Source organism: Opisthocomus hoazin, chromosome 18, assembly GCF_030867145.1.
Source record: "Opisthocomus hoazin isolate bOpiHoa1 chromosome 18, bOpiHoa1.hap1, whole genome shotgun sequence".
Classification (NCBI taxonomy): domain Eukaryota; kingdom Metazoa; phylum Chordata; class Aves; order Opisthocomiformes; family Opisthocomidae; genus Opisthocomus; species Opisthocomus hoazin.
The window spans coordinates 17,850,432-17,872,431 of NC_134431.1; the positions used below are offsets into that span (position 1 = coordinate 17,850,432).

The following is a 22,000-nucleotide window of genomic DNA, read 5'->3' on the forward strand; positions in this document are numbered from 1 at the left end:
CCTAGTACTGGGGGCATGGTGCTGGTACTGGGTGCCAGTGCAGGGTGCCAGTACTGGGTGTGTGGTGCTGGTATTGGGTGCTGCTGCCAGGTGCTGGTACTGGGGGCATGGTGCTGGTTAGTAGGTACGTGGTGCTGGTACTGGGTGCTGGTGCCAGGGGCCAGTACTGGGTGTGTGGTGCTGGTACTGGGTGTTGGTGCCAGGGGCCAGTACCGGGGTCATGGTGCTGGTACTGGGTGCTGCTGCCGGGTGCCAGTACTGGGAGCATGGTGCCGGTACTGGGTGTGTGGTGCTGGTAGTGGGTGCTGGTGCAGGGTGCCAGTACTGGGTGCGGGTGCTGGGTGCGTGTAGCAGGCGCCGGTGCGGGATGCCGGTGCGGGGTGCCGGTGCGGGTACGTGTGTGTGTGCGTGTGCGTTCCGCCGTGCGGCAGCGCGGGCGCTGCCATGGCTTTCGGAAGTCAATCGCAGGGGCCGGGGGACGCGTGCGCAGTGCGGCCCCGCCGCCCCGCTCCGCTCCCGCTGCCGCTGCCGCTCCCTCTCCCGGCGCCCACCCGCAGGCAGCGCGGAGGCGGCGGCCGGGGGCGGCGGGCGGCGGCGCGGATGCCCGGCCCGTGAGTACCCCGCGGGATGGGGACGGGGGGGGGGGGACGCGGGGGGGACGGGGACAGACACACGGACACGGGCCCGTCGCCCCCTCCCTCGCCCTCTGCCCAGCCCCCCTCCCCGCGGGCTGCGGGCGGACCCCGCTCCCCCGACGGACCCCCCGCTTTGCACAGCCCCCCCCCCCCCGCTGTCTGCACCCCCCGCCCTGTTCATCCTCCCCTTCCCCCCCCCGGGGAGCGCCGGGGCTGATGGAGAGGTCGGGCTGTGTCTGTGTGTCTGGGCGCGCGTCCGTGCGTCCGGCTGCTGCCTGTCACCAGCCCCATGTGCTTTGGGGGGGGAGGGGGGGGCAGCGGGATGCTCCGTGGGGCCCCCCCGAGCACGGAGCAGGGAGGGGGCCCTCCCCGCCGCATCACCCCCGGGGGAGGGCAGGGCTCCAGCGAGGAGGAGGAGGATGGAGGAGGAAGGAGGGGGGAACCCTCCAGCCGCAGGGCCGGCTCCACCGGGGCTCACCCAGCCCAGGGGGGAGCTTCCAGGCAGGATCCCCCACCTCCCGGAGACCCCCGGCCCTCCCTGCGCCCACAGGTGGGTGTCGGGGCAGCGCTGGAGCATCCACACCTTGACCTGGCCGGGCAGGGTCCCCATGCGGCCCCCCGTGCCCCCGCTGCGCAGGGGTGCCGTGCCTCGTCGCGGAGAGGCAGCCATGGGGACCCCTGCGCTGGCCGGCAGGGCGCGGGGACGTTGGCCGAGGTCGGGGCTCCGGTGCCCACCGGGTCCTCCAGCAGCGGCACGGCCGAAGGGTTGGGTGGAGGGACCTGGCCCGGCGATGTCCAGGACGCAGCTCCAACATCCGACCATCGCCCGACACCAGCCCATCTCATGGGCAGCGTCGTGGGATGTCGCGACTTGTCCCCGTGGCCGAGGGATCCCGCGGGTGGATGGCCGTGCGTCTCTGGGCGCGGAGAGGTTCCCCCCGGGAAGCTCCCTCTCCCCGCTGCCTCCACGAGGCTGCTCTGGCGCGGATCCACGGCCTTATTTAAGAAACTAAACAAAAAGTGTTAAGTGAGTGGGAGGGATTTCCCCGCTGCGAGGGGAGTTCGTTCCCCTCCGGCTGCCGCTTCGCCATCCCCGTCGACAGAGTCACTGGTCCCGCGTCGCGCCGGATGCGCGGAGCCCGTGGCGTGTGCCGGCCTGGTGGATGCCATCTGCTTTGGGCAAACGGGTCGCCCCAGTGGGCACGGGTTTGGGAAGATCTCCCAAGGGGGAGCGCCACATCAGATTTCCCTACAAGGGTTTTAGCTCCTCCGCGTCAGCCCTTCCCCGCAAATGACTCAAGCCGCTAATGAAAATACAGTCGTGTTCTTCAGCAATTAAACAAACTCCACCTCAGAAGATCAGAGTGGAGAAGCAGGAATTTAGCGACACGAAGATATCTCGATCAGGGCGCGGGTGCCCGTTTCGATACCGTTATTAAAAAAAAGAAGGAACCGAAGGCAGGTGATCAGATAACGCAGCTCGAACCCAGAGAGAGCAAGGGAGCAAAACACCTTGGCAGAGTAATTCCTGCGGAGTCTGGGCGAGGTGCGGGAGCAGCGCAGCTCTGCCGCCTCCCGAAGCGCCTCCTCTCCCATCTCTGCTGCTCTTTGCTTGTGGTCTCGCTTCTAGGCTGGGCTTGGGCTGCAGCACCCCGAGTTCAGCTGGGCTTGGGCTGCAGCACCCCAAGTTCAGCTGGGCTCGTGCGAAGGGGAGGTGGTGAGCTCGGTGCTCGCAGAGCAACAGGTCCGGAGCGGCAGAGCAGCCACCATGTCGCTCCTCGACCTCTGCAGAGCGTGAGCTCAAGCTGCCGTGGCTTTTCCTCTTTGCTTTTATCCAAATTTTTCTCCTCTGGATGAAATTGTTTCGGAAAGCCGGCTCAAGAGGAGGTAAGAGCTGCGCTGGGTGCTGGCCGCCGCTCCTGAGCCATCCCGTGGGGTGCCCTGCCTCTCCCTTCCACCCGCTCCTGCTCCTCGGGCCGGTTCCTGGCACAGCCCCCCCAGCCGTGCCCCGGCACCCCAGAAGCGGAGCAGCCGTGGCAGAGAGCCCGGCAGGCATCGCCGCCTTCGTGCCGCCGCGCCACGCGCCCGCGGGGTTCGGCGCTTCGGGCTCTCGCCTGGAGTAACAGCGGCTTCCGGGTGAGCCGGTGCCCGCGGCCTTGGCCGAGACTTCCTATTACTCAGTTCCTCGTTCGTCTCTGCACATCTCTCGATGCGTTTCCATCACCAAAGCTGTTCAGAGAGGGGGCATCTAAAGCCAGTCGATTCTGTACGTTATTTCGTAGCTACCTCTTAATTTAGGGGGGATACTGGATATCCAGTACTGGGTACTGGACGTTATCACCGGTGACTTGCATCCCTCGAGGGGTTACAGCGTGGTTTTCATCTGCGAGGAGGATGGGGTGGGGGAAGAGTGTCCGACATCTTCCGTGGTGTAAGAGGGGAAGAAACTGAACTCACCGGCTCGCGGGGACCGGTTGCAGAGCGGGAAGCTGCTCCGCGGTGGCTGTCACTGCCCCTGCTCCAGCTGGCTCAGGGAGCGGTGGCCGTCACTGCCCCTGCTCCAGCCGGCTCAGGGAGCGGTGGCCGTCACTGCCCCTGCTCCAGCCGGCTCAGGGAGCGGCATCCAGCCCCGTGGCATCTCCCTTTCCGTGCCGTCCTGGGACGAGCTGCAGCCATGCCAGGCCACGAGCCGTGGGGCGAGTCCCCTGCACACCCCCCTGCCCTGGGGACACGGGAGCTGGTGGGTTTTGGGGTAAAGCTATAGGGAAGGCAAAACCCTGGCTCCGGCTGGATCCAGAGCGCCGTGCAGAGCAAGGCAGCAACCCCCGAGTTTCGGTCAACCCGTCGCCCTTCTGCGAAAGCGCTCTCTGGGAGCATGGGGAATTATTTTATTTCTATTATTTTTGGCTGGAAATCCCCTGGGTTGCTTCTTTGCGGGGGACGCGCCTGTGGCTTCCCCCCTCCCCGGCCGCCGGGGTGGGCACGGAGGGTGATGCCCCAGCCCACCCCGTCGGCTCCTCCGGGTCCGTGGGACCTCGGCTGTCCCGGGGGAGTTTACCGGGAGAGAAGGGGAGCGATCTGCCTCTCGCCCGTCTTGGAAACCTCCTGCCTTTGGCCATTTTGTGGAAGCAGAGATTTAACTAGGGGGGGGGGGGGAGGGTGGAGCAGCAACAGCAAGGAAAACAACAACAAAGTCCTTTGGGGTTCGGCTTTAACATCTTTCACCTTAGACGTGGAAAAAAGGGGGTTTCCTGGCAGCAGGAAAATGCATGGGAGAGTTTTACGACGAGCCGCCCTTCCAGGTCTCACCCGGCTCGGGATCCGCCTGGGCTCACCTTCCGAGGGCTCCTTGCTCAGGCTCTGACCATCTGCTGGGTCTGGGGGCCCGGCTTTGCCACGCTCCAGACTCGCTTCTCAGCGCTTTGCCGGCTCTGGAGGCAGCGAGGGGACGGGCGCAGGGGGAACGGAGCCCCCGACGTCCCCACACGTGGCCGTGGTTCGGGTGGTAGGGGACAGGCTCTGGGTGTGCTGGCAGCCCGCTCCCGGAGCTGGATTTACTGCTGGTGCCGCACAGAGGGGGTCAGGGAGCCAGCGAAGGGGTTTGGGGTGCAGGGTTTGGGTTTTCCCATTGCTCCCCCTCCTGCAGGCATGAACCTGGCTGGGGCGTCACGACAGAAGGCGAATGCCCAAGCAGCGTCGCGGTGGCATCCGCGGGCAGGAGCCCCGGAAAAGGAAGGGAATGCTTCCAGCCAGCCTTGGGAAACAAGAAAAAACCAGGAAAGATGCTGCCTGCGAGTCTGGCGCGGGTTCCACCACGAGGAGAGAGCTGGCGAAGGGGATTTGGGGCTGGGGCAGTGCATTGCCATGACAGCGGTGGCAGGCGAGCTGCCGTGTCCTCCGATGCTGCGGCCGAGCCCTGCAGCACCCTGCGGCCTCGGCGAAGGGCGTCGCGGTGGCCTGTCACATCGGGGAGCTCGCTGAGGTCCCCCCCGTGAGCCCGGGGTGCCTGCGATGGGCACCCACCCGTGGCCGGGCCATCTCGGGGATGCAGCGTGCCCGGCCGGAGCGGGACGCGGCGGCTGTGGCTGGCTGGCAGTGCCCCGTGGCACTGGGGCCACGCAGGGTGACAGCGCTTCCTTCCTCCCCGCGCTGCCAGCTCCTCCCCGGGGATGGCCGAGCCGAACCCCGGCGTCTTTCTTCCCCTTTGGTTGGGTTTTCAAAAACCGGCACGGCCGCTCTCGGAGGACGCGAGTCGCTCGCTGAGCTCCCCGTTGCTCGTCACGGCTGGGGCAGGGCAGAGCATCGCCCCGGTGCCGGTGAGGCTGCGGTGACCGCGGCGCAGGGGTCACGTCTGTCCCTTGGGATGCTCCAGAGCTGGGACAGGGCGTCAGGTCACCAAACCCCCCCTTGCCCTGGGTGTTTGCCCACAGGACAGTCTCCTGGGGGGACTCCTGCAGTCCCGCACTGTTTTAATGTTGGACCCAAGTCTGACGTGGGACGAAGTTTTCTTACTGGTGCAAGTGGAATCTCGGCTTTGCAAGCTCTGGTCCCGGGACCCGTGGTGGCACCGGATCTGGGTCCAGGGACCAAGCTCTGGTCCCAGGACCCGTGGTGGCACTGGGTCTGGGTCCAGGGACCAAGCTCTGGTCCTGGAACCCTTGGTGGCACTGGGTGTGGGTCCAGGGACCAAGCTCTGGTCCCGGAACCCGTGGTAGCACTGGGTCTGGGTCCAGGAACCAAGCTTTGGTCCCAGAACCCGTGGTGGCACTGGGTGTGGGTCCAGGGACCAAGCGCTGGTCCTGGGACCCGTGGTGGCACCGGATCTGGGTCCAGGGACCAAGCTCTGGTCCCAGGACCCATGGTGGCACTGGGTCTGGGTCCAGGGACCAAGCTCTGGTCCCAGGACCCATGGTGGCACTGGGTCTGGGTCCAGGGACCAAGCGCTGGTCCTGGGACCCATGGTGGCACTGGGTCTGGGTCCAGGGACCAAGCTCTGGTCCCGGGACCCGTGGTGGCACTGGGTCTGGGTCCAGGGACCAAGCTCTGGTCCCAGGACCCGTGGTGGCACCGGGTCTGGGTCCAGGAACCAAGCTCTGGTCCCAGGACCCATGGTGGCATTGGGTCTGGGTCCAGGGACCAAGCTCTGCTCCCAGGACCCATGGTGGCATTGGGTCTGGGTCCAGGGACCAAGCTCTGGTCCCAGAACCCGTGGTGGCACTGGATGTGGGTCCAGGGACCAAGCGCTGGTCCTGGGACCCGTGGTGGCACCGGATCTGGGTCCAGGGACCAAGCGCTGGTCCTGGGACCCGTGGTGGCACCGGATCTGGGTCTAGGGACCAAGCTCTGGTCCCGGGACCCGTGGTGGCACTGGGTCTGGGTCCAGGAACCAAGCTCTGGTCCCGGGACCCATGGTGGCATTGGGTCTGGGTCCAGGGACCAAGCTCTGGTCCCGGAACCCGTGGTGGCACTGGGTCTGGGTCCAGGGACCAAGCTCTGGTCCCAGAACCCATGGTGGCACTGGATGTGGGTCCAGGGACCAAGCTCTGGTCCTGGGACCCGTAGTGCCACTGGGTCTGGGTCCAGGGACCAAGCTCTGGTCCCGGGACCCGTGGCAGCACCAGGTCTGGGTCCAGGGACCAAGCTCTGGTCCCAGGACCCGTGGTGGCACCGGGCCTGGGTCCAGGGACCAAGCTCTGGTCCTGGCACCCGTGGTGGCACTGGGTCTGGGTCCAGGGACCATCCCAGCCCCCAGCGAGGCGTGACATCTGCCTGATGCCAGACCCCCAAAGACATCCATCGGGGCGGGCAGCAGGGCCCGGGGCTGCCCAGGTGAATAAACCACGGTGGGTCCCCGGGGTGCAGCGTTTGGGGGGTGGTCCCCCTTGTTCCCAGCCGTCGTGCCGACGTGGCCGTGGCCTGGCCGGTCCCACCGCCGGCTGAGCCGGCTGCCGGGCTCAGCCCTGCCCTGCCCGCGTCAATGCCGTGCGGGGCCGCGCTTGGGGCAGGGAGCGTGGCTGGATCCGGCGTCACCCTGTGACGCGGGGTCCCTCCTGTTCATCCCGGTCCGGGGTTGATTCTCAGTCTGGTTCCTCATTGCTTTCAGAAAGGGCGATTCCTCGTCTTACCCTCAGTCCCCTGAGCATCCCCAGCCCCCAAATCACCACTGACACCCCCTGCTCTGCCCCCTGGTCCCCGGGGGGGACGCGGCGCTGCCCGCACTGGTGTGCGCTGGGCTGGGGACGAGCGGGTGCTGGGCTGGCAGCACCCCATGGTGAGGAGCACCCTGCCACCGGATCCCTCCTTTTCCTCTTCCCGTCCTTCCCGTCAGCCACCAGGCTCCATCCGTGCAGTTCAGCCCCTGTTGAGTATTGATCACCGTGATCTTTCCTCTGCTTTTGCGTGGATCGTTACCAAATGCTGAGCAGGAGCCTGCCTTAACGATGCCACGGTACCTCCACTAATAGAAACCTAATTGTCAGGGCTTGCCTTATTAAATCCCCCAGCTGATTGTCGTGGGTGCTATTTTTACGCTGTGAAATAATTAACTCCGTTTCTGTGCAAGAGCCCCGGGTGCCGGCAGCGCTGCGCCCATCGTTCTGCCCGGCAGCCCGTGCCGGGACGGAGCCACGGGTCCGCTCGCTGCTTTTCAGCGGGTGCTGGAGAGGTTCACGCGGGCCTTTCGGCAGGGCGTACGGTGGAGTTTGGCTTGGTGCTGGAAAACACCCGGCTGCAGGCGAGGAGAGGGCAGGGAGCCGAGGAGATGGCCGGTCTGGAGAAGAACCCGGCATCGTTTAGGGCTTGTTCAGCCTGGAGAAGAGAAGGCTGAGAGGGGACCTTAGAAATGCTTATAACCTGGTGGAGATCCACAAGGGCAAGGGCAGGGTCCTGCACCTGGGGAGGAACAACCCCAGGCACCAGCTCAGGCTGGGGCGGACCTGCTGGAGAGCAGCTCTGCGGAGAGGGACTGGGAGTGCTGGGGGACGACAGGGTGACCATGAGCCAGCAGCGTGCCCTGGGTGCCCAGAAGGGCAGTGGGATCCTGGGGTGCATGAGGAGGAGTGTGGGCAGCAGGGCGAGGGAGGTTCTCCTCCCCCTCTACTCTGCCCTGGGGAGGCCCCATCTGCAGTGCTGTGTCCAGTGCTGGGCTCCCCAGTTCAAGAAAGATGAGGAGCTACTGGAGAGAGTCCAGCGGAGGGCTACGAGGATGAGGAGGGGACGGGAGCATCTCTCCTGCGAGGAGAGGCTGAGGGAGCTGGGCTTGTTCAGCCTGGAGAAGAGAAGGCTGAGAGGGGACCTTCGAAATGCCTCTAAATATCTGCAGGGTGGGGGTCAGGAGGACGGGGCCAGACTCTTTCCAGTGGTGCCCAGCGACAGGACAAGGGGCAACGGGCACAAACTGGAGCAGAGGAAGCTCCAGCTGAACCCGAGGAAGAACTTCTTCCCTCTGAGGGTGCCGGAGCCCTGGCCCAGGCTGCCCAGGGAGGCTGTGGAGTCTCCTTCTCGGGAGATATTCCAGCCCCACCTGGACGTGGTGCTGTGCAGCCTGCTCTGGGTGACCCTGCTTGGGCAGGGGGTTGGGCTGGGTGACCCCAGAGGGCCCTTCCAACCCCTGCCATGCTGGGGTTCTGGGATTCTGTGATGTCCTCAGGGCTGTCAGCCCTCGCGGTGCGAATGACCGGGGAGGTGTTGGGAGCCGTTGCACCGTCTCCCACTTCCCATCGCCGGGACCTGCTTTTCCAGTCTCAGGGGATGGCAGGAAAATCCCTGCCGGGCAGAGGAGCTCCCCCAAAGGCACCCGCTCGCTGCCCACGCGTGCGGGCACATCTGTGGGCACATCTGCCGGCGTCACCAGCAACGCGCGCGTGAGCATCGCTGCGCCCTCGTCCCGGCGGCACCCGGGGAGCCAAACCCGGCCGGTGCCCGGGACCCCTGGCCCCTCCGTGCCGGTAGCACCGGGGCCAGCCCAGCCCCGTCCCCGCAGCGCGGCGAGGCTCGAGCCTCCTCTTCTTTAATCTTTTTCTAACAGATTGCTGAAGGGGAGGGGGGAAAGCCAGGCCTAAAAATAGCTCCTAAAACTTCCTGTGCCGCTGGCAGGTGGCTGGGGCAGGCTGCGGGGGCGGCCGGCAGCTGCGGGGCTCGGTGGTGGCTCCTGCCCTTGGGGTAACCCCGGCACAGGGGGGGTCTGGGGGTGCCAGCCCCCCACCACCCACCCCAGCAGCTGTGGAGCTCAGCGGTGGCTCCTGCCCGTGGAGTAACCCTGGCAGAGGAGGGGTCTGGGGGTGCTGGCCCCCCACCACCCACCCTGGCAGCTGTGTGGCTTGGTGGTGGCTCCTGCCCGCAGGGTAACCCCTGTAGAGGGGGGTCTGGGGGTGCTGGCCCCCCACCCTGGCAGCTGCAGGGCTCGGTGGTGGCTCCTGCCCGCAGGGTAACCCCGGCAGAGGGGGGTCTGGGGGTGCTGGCCCCCCATCACCCACCCTGGCAGCTGCAGGGCTTGGCAATGTCTCCTGCCCTTGGGGTAACCCCGGCAGAGGAGGGGTCTGGGGGTGCTGGCCCCCCACCCCGGCAGCTGCGGGGCTCGGTGGTGGCTCCTGCCCACGGGGTAGCCCCGGTAGAGGGGGGTCTGGGGGTGCCAGCCCCTCACCACCCACCCCATTAGCTGCGGGGCTTGGTGGTGGCTCCTGCCCTTGGGGTAACCCCAGCAGAGGGGGGTCTGGGGGTGCTGGCCCCCCACCCTGGCAGCTGCAGGGCTCGGTGGTGGCTCCTGCCCGCAGGGTAACCCCAGCAGAGGGGGGGTCTGGGGGTGCTGGCCCCCCATCACCCACCCTGGCAGCTGCAGGGCTTGGCAATGTCTCCTGCCCTTGGGGTAACCCCAGCAGTGGGGGGGTCTGGGGGTGCTGGCCCCCCACCACGGCAGCTGAGGGGCTCGGTGGTGGCTCCTGCCCGCAGGGTAACCCCAGCAGAGGGGGGGTCTGGGGGTGCTGACCCCCCACCACCCACCCTGGCAGCTGCAGGGCTTGGCAGTGGCTCCTGCCCTTGGGGTAACCCCAGCAGAGGAGGGGTCTGGGGGTGCTGGCCCCCCACCCTGGCAGCTGCAGGGCTCGGTGGTGGCTCCTGCCCGCAGGGTAACCCCGGCAGAGGGGGGTCTGGGGGTGCTGGCCCCCCACCACCCACCCTGGCAGCTGCAGGGCTTGGCAGTGGCTCCTGCCCTTGGGGTAACCCCGGCAGAGGGGGGTCTGGGGGTGCTGGCCCCCCACCCCGGCAGCTGCGGGGCTCGGTGGTGGCTCCTGCCCACGGGGTAGCCCCGGTAGAGGGGGGTCTGGGGGTGCCAGCCCCTCACCACCCACCCCATTAGCTGCGGGGCTTGGTGGTGGCTCCTGCCCTTGGGGTAACCCCAGCAGAGGGGGGTCTGGGGGTGCTGGCCCCCCACCCTGGCAGCTGCAGGGCTCGGTGGTGGCTCCTGCCCGCAGGGTAACCCCAGCAGAGGGGGGGTCTGGGGGTGCTGGCCCCCCATCACCCACCCTGGCAGCTGCAGGGCTTGGCAATGTCTCCTGCCCTTGGGGTAACCCCAGCAGAGGGGGGGTCTGGGGGTGCTGGCCCCCCACCACGGCAGCTGAGGGGCTCGGTGGTGGCTCCTGCCCGCAGGGTAACCCCAGCAGAGGGGGGGTCTGGGGGTGCTGGCCCCCCACCACCCACCCTGGCAGCTGTGTGGCTTGGTGGTGGCTCCTGCCCGCAGGGTAACCCCGGCAGAGGGGGGGTCTGGGGGTGCTGGCCCCCCACCACCCACCCTGGCAGCTGTGTGGCTTGGTGGTGGCTCCTGCCCGCAGGGTAACCCCAGCAGAGGGGGGGTCTGAGGGTGCTGGCCCCCCACCACCCACCCTGGCAGCTGTGTGGCTTGGTGGTGGCTCCTGCCCGCAGGGTAACCCCAGCAGAGGGGGGGTCTGGGGGTGCTGGCCCCCCACCACCCACCCTGGCAGCTGCGGGGCTTGGTGGTGGCTCCTGCCCATGGGGTAACCCCAGCAGAGGCGGGGTCTGGGGGTGCTGGCCCCCCACCACCCACCCTGGCAGCTGCGGGGCTCGGTGGTGGCTCCTGCCTGTGGAGTAACCCTGGCAGAGGAGGGGTCTGGGGGTGCTGGCCCCCCACCACCCACCCTGGCAGCTGCAGGGCTTGGCAGTGGCTCCTGCCCTTGGGGTAACCCCAGCAGAGGAGGGGTCTGGGGGTGCTGGCCCCCTACCACCCACCCTGGCAGCTGTGTGGCTTGGCAGTGGCTCCTGCCCTTGGGGTAACCCCGGCAGAGGGGGGGTCTGGGGGTGCTGGCCCCCCACCACCCACCCTGGCAGCTGCAGGGCTCGGTGGTGGCTCCTGCCCTTGGGGTAACCCCGGCAGAGGGGGGTCTGGGGGTGCTGGCCCCCCACCCCGGCAGCTGCGGGGCTCGGTGGTGGCTCCTGCCTGTGGGGTAACCCCAGCATGGGGGGCTCTGGGGGGTACCCACTGCCCACCCCGGCTGCCTGTGGGGCTGGCCCGGGTCTGGTTGCGCTCGGTGGCCGGTTTCAGCCAAATTTGGCAGAGGCCGGAGGTGCTGGGTCCCTCGGGAGCAGGGCAGGGAGGAGGCAGGGAAGCTGCAGGCTGGGCTCAGCCCTTATTAGACACCGGAGAATCGTCCGGGGCTGCCGAGCTCCCCTCGCACCGAGCCAGCGTGGCCGGCCGCGCCGGTGACGGGCCCCGTGCAGCCCCTCCGAGGCACGGAGCGGGGCTGGATCCGGCGCTGCCCAGCACCAAGGCATCGCTGGCGTGCGGCGGCTTGGCGGGGATGGGGTCTGCGGGGCGCCGGGGGGGCTGTGATGAGCGGCAAAGCCCCCCGCCGGGTTTTGACCCCTAAAATACGACGGGAAGGGTCGCTCGTGGGGCAGAGAGCTCGTACCGTGGCTGGAGAATAAAAATACCCTCGGTGCCGGAGGGTGCCCCGTGGCTGGGGAGCTGGGGGTGCTGAGGGCTCCCTGGGGAGCGCGGCCGCATCCTGGCACCCCCCGGCTTTGGGAGCTGACCCTGCCCGGGAGCGGCCGAGGGAATCCTGGAAAACCATCGGGAAAATGAAGGAGGACGGCAGCGATGGCGGGGTGGGCGCTGGCAGAAAGAGGGGCTGCCGAAGCGGAGGGTGCCTTTTGGGTGATGGGGCGGGGAGGGGGGGGTTCTGTGCAGACGGGGTGGGGTGGAGGACAGCGGTGCCGTGACCGCGTTGGGTTTTGGGTGCCGGGTGCCGCGGTGGTGGGAGGAGAGGGGGTAACAGCTCGGCGTCGCGGGAAGCGGCTGTGCCGAGCGGGACGCTGGGTTGGGCTGGAAACGGGCGCGTGCTGCGTCGGGTACCGCCCCGGCATCCCCCCCGTTTCACCCCTTCTCTGCCCTTTCCACCTGCGGCGAGCCCACACCAGTGAGACCACAAACCAGTTTCGGTTACTGGTGCGGCGCCGGGGCTGGAGCCCCCTCTGCCTGCCGCCGCGCCGAGGGCAAATTTAATCAGCGAGACGGAGGTTGGGCTTGGGCGTCTCATTTCTCTCCCTCTCTCTCTGCTTTTTTTTTTTTTGCTGAAGAGGGAAAAAAACAAACAACTTTGTGAGTCACCCTTGGCCGAGGGAGCCGGGCTCCGCTCCGCGCGGCGGGCAGGCGGGCACGGCCCCGCGTCGCAGGGACGACGCTGCTGGGAGGCACCGCGGGCGGCTCCCGCTCAGCCCACCCGCGGGCACCGGACCCCTTCCCTCGCTGCCGGCGTCCTCGCCCCGCGGGCCAGCGCCGGAGCCCTGGCACGGCGCGGTGTGAAGCACCGTCCCTTCGGAGCGGCCGCGGCTGGGGGCCGGCGACCGGCCGGTGCCCACCCTGGGGACGTACCCTGCCCGCCACAGCTCGGGGAAGCCACGTTGGCCACTGCCTTGGCTGCGGGGCTGTGCCAGTGCCCGGGCAAGCTCCAGGATACCCGGCTGCAGCCAGCACCATGCTCGGTGCCCATCCCAGGTGGGGAGTTCTTGTCCAGTGCTGGGCTCCCCAGTTCAAGAAAGATGAGGAGCTACTGGGGAGAGTCCAGCGGAGGGCTACGAGGATGATGAGGGGACTGGAGCATCTCTCCTAGGAGGAGAGGCTGAGGGAGCTGGGCTTGTTCAGCCTGGAGAAGAGAAGGCTGAGAGGGGACCTTCGAAATGCCCATAAATATCTGCAGGGTGGGGGTCAGGAGGACGGGGCCAGACTCTTTCCAGTGGTGCCCAGCGACAGGACAAGGGGCAATGGGCACAAACTGAAGCAGAGGAAGCTCCAGCTGAACCCGAGGAAGAACTTCTTCCCTCTGAGGGTGACGGAGCCCTGGCCCAGGCTGCCCAGGGAGGCTGTGGAGTCTCCTTCTCTGGAGATATTCCAGCCCCGCCTGGCTGCGGTGCTGTGCAGCCTGCTCTGGGTGACCCTGCTTGGGCAGGGGGTTGGGCTGGGGGACCCACAGAGGGCCCTGCCAACCCCTGCCACGCTGGGCTTCTGGGATTCTGTGGAGCCCCGGCTCGGCTGCTCTCTCGCCTGTGGCAGCCGCCGGCTCCAGGCGAGGGGTGGGAGGCAGCAGGACCACCCAGCTCAGCGGCCGCCGGGCTCGCTGTGCCCTGCTCCGGCCGGCCCCGCGGCAGGGTGGCGAGGAGAGCAGCCGGGGCTTTCCCAAAAAAGGTCTGAACTCTTCGGTTGAGTTTGCCACTTCCCTTACCACTCCCTTTCCTGTGAGAGGATGTGTTCGGCCGCTTTTCTTTTCTCTTTCTCTCTTCTTTTCTCTCCCGTCTCCCTGCCCTCCGACCCAGCGGCCCTGGCGATGCCACACATCCCTTGAGCTGGCTGGGGTCACCCTGGCTGTCACCCACCGCCGCCGCCGCCATGGCCGGGCTGCAGGTACGGCTACGGCGCGGGGTCGGGTGGGCACGCCGAGGTTCGTGCCCCGCTTGGCAGCGGCGGGGGTGGCCAGAGGGAGATGCCACGCTGCTCGGGGCATCGTCCCTGACCGGGGCGCTCAGGGAAACGGGGTGCACGGAGGGGTGGCATCCCTGGGGCCGGTGTCTGCCATCGCCGTGGCTTTGCACCCCGACGCCGCAGCTCCCGTTGGTGGTTTTGGCAACCGCTTTGCCCGGGGTGAGCAGGGCAGAGGGCTGACCCAGGGCCCTGGCAAGGAGCAGCGCGATGGAAGGGGAGGTTTCCCTTCGAAAGCCGTTTTGGGGAACGCTGGTCTCGTCCGGTGGCATGGGGGGCTCCCGTATCCGTTTGGGGAGAGGACGGGGCGGTACCGGGCTCAGCGGGGACGTCACGGGCGCGTGACACCCAGCACACGGAGACTCCCGGGGCGGTGATGGCAAAGGCTCGCGGGGGGCTCGGCGAGCTCGGCGGCGATCGGGTGAGGGCGGCTTTTGGGGCGTCTCTTCCCTCCGCTGGGGAAACGTCCCCTTTTTCTCAGCCTTCCTCTTTTTGCGGCCTCGCCCGCGTGCCCTCGCCTTCCCTCCAGCGCTCGTCGGCTCCGCCGCCCGCCGGGACTTCCTCCTCCGCCACGCCGTGCCCGGCCCCGGGGAGCCGGAAACAGCCCCGCGGCACGCGCCCGCGCCGGCGTGGTGGGGGGCTGCGGGGCGGTGCGGGGTGCGGGGGGCCGGGAGACCGGGTCCTGCAGATACGGAGCACCCCTGGCGTTGCCGCTCGGTGCCGGGGGTCCATCGCAGCCCCACACCTCCTCGTCCCTGTCCCCCAGCGCAGGTGACCCCGGGTGGGTGCCGCAGCACCCGGGACGGGCAGCGAGCTGATCCTGCCTCTTGGCCAGGGATGGGATGCTCCTCGCTGGGGGATGCCGCTCCATCCCGCTCCCTCTCCAGGGCGTTTTGGCTCCGTCCCTTGCAGCTTCGCTCTGGCCAAGGCCGAGCACCAGCTTGAGGACGCGCCCGGAGCGATGCCACACGCTGTCCCCGCATCCCTGTCCCTCAGCCACCCCTCATCCACCTGCTCCGCACCCCGGGGCCGAGCCGGGGCTGCTTTTGCTTGGGGGGAAGCAGGGTTTTCCCAGCCATCAGGTTTTCCTCCTGCTCGCCCCGTTCCCACAGCCTCGTCACCGGGTGCTGTAATTAGTGCTGCAGCCCCGCCGGGAGCCGTGCCCGGAGCCTGGCTCCCGCTGCGCCGTGGGGCTGCGGCGCGGGGCACGGCAGCGGGATGGCACCGCGGGTGGAGGAAAATCCAGGAGAAGCAAAGGAAAGGGAAAAAGAAGGGGTGGTGGAATGGGCCTGAAGGCAGCGCGGTGCGAGAGGGAGCGGAGCCTGCTGCCGAGCCGGGTGACACGGTCACAGCCGCCCTGCCAGCACTCGGGGCTATAAATAGGGACAATTGGGAGCGAAACACAGACTCTCTCCTTTTTCGTTGCTGCGGGAGCGATGGGAGCCAGCGGGAGGGTTCACAAGGGCCCAGGCGAGGAGGGAGCTCACGGGGGAAGCCATGGGCTCAGGAGGGGACACCCTGGGGACAGCCCCGTCCCCGGAGGGGACCCACACCCCAGCTCCATCCCCGTTGCGAGGACTCAGACCAACGGTGATGACGCCTGGGGCAGCTCGGGACAGGGATGCTTGGGCTGAGGCGTCCGGGGTCCCTCCCTGCCCGCTGCCCACCGCTCCTCTTCCTCCCTTCTGGCAGAGGAGGGACCGTGCCCAGCACCGCTCCTGCCCAGGAGCATCCCTGCCCAGGGCCAGGCTGGAGGTGCAGGCAGGGACAGGCAGGGACAGGCAGGCGTGTGGGCACAGGGGGACCGTTCTGCAGCAGCGATGCCAACGCCTGGCATGGGGCGAGTTTTGGTTCAGTGCCGGGAGCGGTGAAAACTCTCCCCACCGCCGCGTTTCCTTCCACTCACGTGATGCCAGAGAGCGGCTCCGACTTCCCCATCCTGGGCCCAGACACGCCGGGGGGTCCGGCCCACAGCACGGGGCACGGCCAGGGGTGCCCAGCACTGAGCCCCTCGTCCTGCCCAGCCCAAAGCGTGGGAGGGGGTCCCGGGCCAAGCGTGGGGCTGGCAGAGCGTCTGCCGCCGTGTTTTTCCTCCTCCTTCCCTTCTCACTTCCTTTTCTTGCCCCCTTTTCTGTTTGCCTGCCGTGCCCCCCGGCTTGCCGCCTTGCGAAGGGCTTTCCCCGGCGTGGAGCAGCCCCCCGGAGCCGCTCGACGCCGGGGGGTCCCTCTGCGAAGGTGACGCGGTGCCGCTCCCCTCCCTCCCCACAGGCTCCGTCCAGGAGGCGGCAGGGACAGTAGCCGGGGGGTCTCGCCGGCACGGCTGGCCCGCGGGCCGGGGGGAGCGGAGAGCAGCAGAAGAGCCCCCGAAGCACGACCCAACCCCGTGCACCGTGTATGAGGCTGGGACGCAGGTGAGGCGGTGACCACCCTGGGGCCGGAACTAAATCACAGCAAGTCACTGTGCTGGGGTCCCTCGTCTCCCTCCGCGTGCTTGCGCGGGGTGGGGGGTGGTCGCCGGCAGCTCGCTCACCCGCTCCCTGCCCTCCTGCCTTGCAGCACGCAGGACCCGCGTCCGCAGAGACACCCCTTCCGATGTCCCGGCATGAGACTTCTCCGACAACGGTGCAACCCGCCAGCAACCACCGCCCCAACGCCTGCTGCTTCTGCTGGTGCTGCTGCTGCAGCTGCTCGTGGTACGTCCCACCGCCCGCCCCGGCCGAGGGTCCCGCGGGGCCGGCGAGCGTCACCCGCCCGCCTCCTCGTGCCCTATCCGAGGGTCCGTACAGAGGGGAGATGCGAGGGTCACAGGATCCCAGCATGGTCGGGGTTGGCAGGGACCTCTGGGGTCACCCAGCCCAACCCCCTGCCCAAGCAGGGTCACCCAGAGCAGGCTGCACAGCACCGCGGCCAGGCGGGGCTGGAATATCTCCAGAGAAGGAGACTCCACAGCCTCCCTGGGCAGCCTGGGCCAGGGCTCCGTCACCCTCAGAGGGAAGAAGTTCTTCCTCGGGTTCAGCTGGAGCTTCCTCTGCTCCAGTTTGTGCCCGTTGCCCCTTGTCCTGTCGCTGGGCACCACTGGAAAGAGTCTGGCCCCGTCCTCCTGACCCCCACCCTGCAGATATTTATTGGCATTTCGAAGGTCCCTTCTCAGCCTTCTCTTCTCCAGGCTGAACAAGCCCAGCTCCCTCAGCCTCTCCTCGTAGCAGAGATGCTCCCGTCCCCTCCTCATCCTCGTAGCCCTCCGCTGGACTCTCTCCAGTAGCTCCTCATCTTTCCTGAACTGGGGAGCCCAGCACTGGACACAGCACTGCAGATGGGGCCTCCCCAGGGCAGAGCAGAGGGGGAGGAGAACCTCCCTCGCCCTGCTGCCCACACTCCTCCTCATGCACCCCAGGATCCCATTGCCCTTCTTGACACCCAGGGCACGCTGCTGGCTCATGGTCACCCTGTCGTCCCCCAGCACTCCCAGTCCCTCTCCGCAGAGCTGCTCTCCAGCAGCTCCGCCCCAGCCTGTGCTGGTGCCTGGGGTTGTTCCTCCCCAGGTGCAGGACCCTGCCCTTGCCCTTGTAAGTGCAAGGGTCGCCCGCGTGTTGGTCCTCCCTGCTTCGTGCAGCACGGAGCACTTGGAGACACAGCTGCAGCCCGAGCAGGCACCTGGGTTCGAGGAAGTTGGGGTCCCGTGGCAGCCCCCACCCCTGGGTGCTCCGCAGCCCTTCGGTACAGCACCGAGTGGTGCGGGAGGGCAGCTGGGATGGAGCCGGCCCCTCTCCCCGAGCCCACCCAGTGCTTACGTTGGGTTGGGGTTCAAAAGCCGAGTGGGTGCCAGGGTTAGAAAGGGTGCCGGGGGTCTTTGGGAGCAGATGGTGCCATGGCCCATCGCTCTCCTCGGCGTGGAGCCTAGCGAGCGTGCGAGCCCGGCGTCACCTCTCCTCGCTGCGCCGTGACTCCGGCCAAAGCTTTGAAAATACGCGGAGCAGAAAGCGGCACCGGGAAACCCCCACCGACGGCTCTCCTGGGGGTGGGCAGCGCGGTGCTCGGCCGAGCTCCGTGGTCCCCAGGCACCCGGGCAGGGCGGCGATGCCGGGCAGCGGGACCCCTGGGCGCAATGCAGGGTTCTGCTGCCTGTTGCAGGCAGGGCAGGGCTGGAGGAAAGCTGGGTTTCCCTGCCTGGCATCATGGCTGCCTTCTCCTGGCTGCGGTGCCCTGCTCGAGGCCGATGGCTCTCGTCGGTGGGAGCCCTCCCGGGCACCTCTGCCCTGGAGCAGCGGGTGCAGAGCCCAGCGCTGGCCCTCCCAGCACGGCCCAAAGCCGAGGACGTGTCCAGCCGCTCGCCTGTGGCTGCGTCTCGCGTCCTCTCCGAGGATCCCAGCTCCTTGTGCTGTGAACGGCCCGGGTTTTGGAGGGCTCGCCTGCTCTTCTCCATCCTCAGCATCTGAGGTTGCTGATGGCACCAGCCCCGTGCAAACCCCCCGCTGCGTCCTTGGGGCCCCGTCTCGCCTGATCCCGTCCCCTTCCCTGGTGTTGGCAAGGCAGCCATGGCGGCGAGCAGCTCCCCTCGCAGCCTGCCCCGAACATCTCCCTCCCAGACGCTGCCCCGGGCTCGGTGGCTTTCGGCCACGGGCTGGGTGACCCTTCCCCGTGTCCCTCCTCCATCTCTGCAAGAGCCCGTGAGCAGGGACAGGGCGGTGGAGTGGGGTGCTGGGTGCCCACAGAGGAGATTTGGCGGCTGGGGTTGATGGGGGGACAAGGTGGGGGTCTGGGTGCGTCCCCCAACGCCCCTGACTACCTTTCCGTCTCCCCGTTAGGAACGAGGACCGGGAGCGAGCATGGAGAGCGTCCCGGGAGACCAAACTGGAGACCATCCCAAACTGTGAAGCGTGGTGAGTGCAGGGGCAGCGCTGCGGGGGCGGACGGAGGGGAACCGGCACGGCACGGCACCCACAGCACGGCACCCATGGCCCGGCACCCACAGCCCCCCTCCATGGCACCCAGCCCCGCACCCACGCTGCACGGGGAGCATGGTCAGGGTGCCGGGGCTCGGGGGTTCCTGGTGCTGCTTCCAGCAGCGCGTCCTCGGTTCCCACCAAGGAACTGGGAGCCCGGAGCCACGGGCTGCAGCCCTCTGCGATTCCCACCCTTGGGCCCCCTGCGAAGGGAAACTGAGGCACACAAGAACCTCAGTGGCTTTCAGGCCACGTCCCAAGGGCAGAGCCTCATCCTGCAGGCACCCTGCTCCAGGGATGCCCTGCACCGAGCACCCACTCCCTGGGAGGTGAGCAGGACCCCCCACCCACAGCCCGGCCGTGGGTGCTCTGTGCGGTGCTGGGCACAGCAGGGCTAGGGGTCAGGCGTGCTAATTAGCCGCTGCTAATGATTGCTCCTGCCCTGCTTTAGCAGATAATGGGTGTTTGGTGGGGAGCAGCCTCCCTCCCCCAGCTGTGAGGGGCGACGGGCTGAGGTCGGTCTCTCCCCGGCCGGGAAGCGGCCTCTTGCTCTGCCAGGGAAGGGGCTTTTGCTCCCTTTGGGCTTTGCCAGCGCCAAAATAACGTCTCGGCTTGGGAGACTCGGCTGAAAGCAAGACCACCCTCCAGCCTGGCTGAGCAGAGCTGGGACAGACCCCCCCCGGCAGCACCCTCCGAAAGCCTCCGTGATAACCGGAGCGCGAGCGGGAACAGCCTTGGCGTGAGCGTGGGGGATCCCGGGACGGGCGCAGGGACGAGCGCGGCCGAGCTGCGCGGGCAGGGACGCAGCGGCGAGCCCGCAGCCCTCCCCGGCCGGCCGTAACGCCGGCCCTTTGCCTTTTTCCCCTCCCTGGGGACCTGGCAGCGCCAAACCCACGCCGGAGGAGGTGCGGGGCTGGGCGCAGTCCTTCGACAAGCTGATGAAGAGCCCGGCGGGTCGCAACGTCTTCCGGGAGTTCTTGCGGACTGAGTACAGCGAGGAGAACATGCTCTTCTGGCTGGCGTGCGAGGAGCTCAAAACCGAGTGCAACAAGCACAGCATCGACGAGAAGGCCAGGATGATCTACGAGGACTACATCTCCATCCTCTCGCCCAAGGAGGTGCGGGGCAGAGCCCCTCCCGGGGCTCTTGGGGGGGGGCGCAGCCTGAAATGGGGCTGGGGGGGGTTGTTTCTTGGGGACGGGGCTGTGTCCTGGCTGCTGGCGCAGCCTGGGGATGGGGTGGGTGGTAGGGATGGGTTTGGCAGGGGAGGGGGTTTGCGCCGGGCTTGGGGGTGGGGAGGGTGGCCCCGGCCCCGGCCCCCCCCCCAAAGCCCCCGGGATGCGGCGGGGCCGCGGGCCGGGTTGCGCTGCGGGGCCGGGGCCGCACGAGGGCAGCAGCGGGGCGAGGAGATGCCGCAGCCGGGACAGGACCCCGCGGTGGGAGCACCGCGACCCCTCCCGCAGCACCCCGGGGTGGGAGCAACCCGGGGTCGGAGCACCTCCCACAGCACCCTGGGGTGCGAGCACCCAGACCCCCTCCCACAGCACCCTGGGGTGCGAGCACCCAGACCCCCATCCCACAGCATCCCAACCCACCCCCTGCAGCATCCCGGGATGGGAGCACCCAGGATCCCCCCTGCAGCACCCCAACCCACCCCCCCACAGCACCCCCAGGGTGGGAGCACCCTGAATCCCCCCGCCAGCATCCCAGGGTGGGAGCACCCAGACAAGTAGGGATCCCGCAGCACCCAGACCCCCATCCCACAGCATCCCAACCCACCCCCCGCAGCACCCCTGGGGTGGGAGCACCCCAACCCGCCTCCCGCACCCAGCAAGGGGACACGGACAGGACCCGGACCCCTCCCTGCACCCCACTGCAGCCCCCACCCCACCCCGACTCCCTACTCCGGGGTGGAGCGCGCCGTGGCCTCCCCACATCTGGCCACGTTGGATTTCCCCCGAGAGCTCGCACAGGGGGTGGGTGCCGGGGCTGGGGGCTTGTCGCCGGGGGTCCCTCACCCCCCCCTGTTCCTCTCCCTGCGCCCAGGTGAGCCTGGACTCGAGGGTGCGGGAGGTCATCAACCGGAAGATGCAGGAGCCGTCCTCGCACACCTTCGACGACGCGCAGCTCCAGATCTACACGCTGATGCACAGAGACTCCTACCCTCGCTTTCTGAACTCTGCCATTTACAAATCGCTGCTCCAGAGCGTCTCCCGCTCCTCCTCGGAGTCCTAAGGGCGGCCGCGGGGACGCTGGCGGGGACCCGGCGGGGCTGGGGGCCTCCTCTCCCTGCCAGCCCCCTCCGCCAAGTTTTTAGCTTTTTACCTACGAACCGTCACCCCGGTTTCTGGGCCACCCTCCAGGACTGTCCCCGGGACTGGTGCCGCTGCGGCTCGTACTACTGAACCCCCGGCCGGCCGCGCCGCCGGCCCCAGCCAGCCCGGGGAGAGCCGGGGTCCGGCCCCCCGCACCCCGATTCCAAGAGGTCACTTTATCCCCTCTCCGCCGCACCCGGGGACGCGGCACGTCCCCGTTTCCCACCTGAGACCCAGTTGGGGACTGGGTTGGGGGTTTTTTTTTGGGGGGGGGAGGTCAATTGTTGTTTTTTTTTAATTTTTTATTTTAAATGCTTTTTTGTTGGCTTTTATTGGGGGACTCGAGGGGCTGGGGGGGGGTTGACAAGCGTCTCTGTACATATAAAAACTTGTCAGGTTTATATCGCTCCGTCTGTTCGAAGCGGCCCCCCCTCCCCAGCATTCCCGGGGGATCCGGGGGGCAGCACCCTGGGGCTGTGCCCCCCCCATCTCCAAAGCTGCCCAAGGGGGTCTGGAGGTACCGTGAGGGTGTGTTCGGGGGGGGGCAGACCCGACAGCTGCCCCCCTTCCCCAGTCCCCAGCGCACGCGTCGGCCCCGGGACAGCACACCCTGGTCACCCCAAACCCAGAGCGTCCTGGGCTCGGGGGGCTCGGGGAAGGGTGGGACGCGCGTGCGGCCACGCAGGCGGCGTTTCCCCTCCTGCAGACCCCCCCAGGCAGCGGCACCCCCAGAGTGAAGGCTCCGGGCTCGGTCCTGGTCGCTGGGGAGCAGCCCGGCACCCAGCGCCGGGCAGGCAGGGCTCCACGCGGGGTGGGAAACGTCACGGCAGAGACGGAGAATGGCGGCGTGGCTTTGTACGGCACGAGGAATGGTTTACTGGAGCCCCGGCACCCAGAATTAAAACATTTCTGCCGGCAGCCCCTGCCCCCCGAGCTGAAACTCTTGGCCAGACTCTTTCCAGTGGTGCCCAGCAACAGGACAAGGGGCAACGGGCACAAACTGGAGCAGAGGAAGCTCCAGCTGAACCCGAGGAAGAACTTCTTCCCTCTGAGGGTGACGGAGCCCTGGCCCAGGCTGCCCAGGGAGGCTGTGGAGTCTCCTTCTCTGGAGATATTCAAGACCCG

At 68.1% G+C, this 22,000-nt stretch overlaps 1 protein-coding gene across 2 annotated transcripts; it reads left to right on the forward strand.

The window, feature by feature from the left end:
• Nucleotides 1-536: 536 nt before the first annotated feature.
• Nucleotides 537-21,125, forward strand: RGS19 (regulator of G protein signaling 19). 2 transcript variants are annotated; one of them, XM_075438572.1, is made up of 6 exons: nt 537-611; nt 15,886-16,028; nt 16,174-16,310; nt 18,423-18,497; nt 19,444-19,678; nt 20,607-21,125. In XM_075438572.1, exons 3-6 carry the CDS (start codon nt 16,210-16,212, stop codon nt 20,793-20,795), a joined length of 600 nt encoding a protein of 199 aa, XP_075294687.1. In that variant the 5' UTR covers nt 537-611; nt 15,886-16,028; nt 16,174-16,209; the 3' UTR covers nt 20,796-21,125. The 2 variants fall into 2 exon arrangements, with proteins under 2 accessions (XP_075294687.1, XP_075294686.1); XM_075438571.1 differs by lacking the exon at nt 537-611 and adding an exon at nt 13,459-13,542.
• The last annotated feature ends 875 nt before the right edge of the window (nt 21,126-22,000 follow it).

Coding starts and splice junctions, on each gene's coding strand:
- RGS19 (XM_075438572.1), top strand. CDS start 16,210: ATGTCCCGGCATGAGACTTCTCCGACAACGGTGCAACCCGCCAGCAAC. Junction 18,498..19,443: donor ATCCCAAACTGTGAAGCGTG/GTGAGTGCAGGG, acceptor GGGACCTGGCAG/CGCCAAACCCACGCCGGAGG. Junction 19,679..20,606: donor CCATCCTCTCGCCCAAGGAG/GTGCGGGGCAGA, acceptor CCCTGCGCCCAG/GTGAGCCTGGACTCGAGGGT.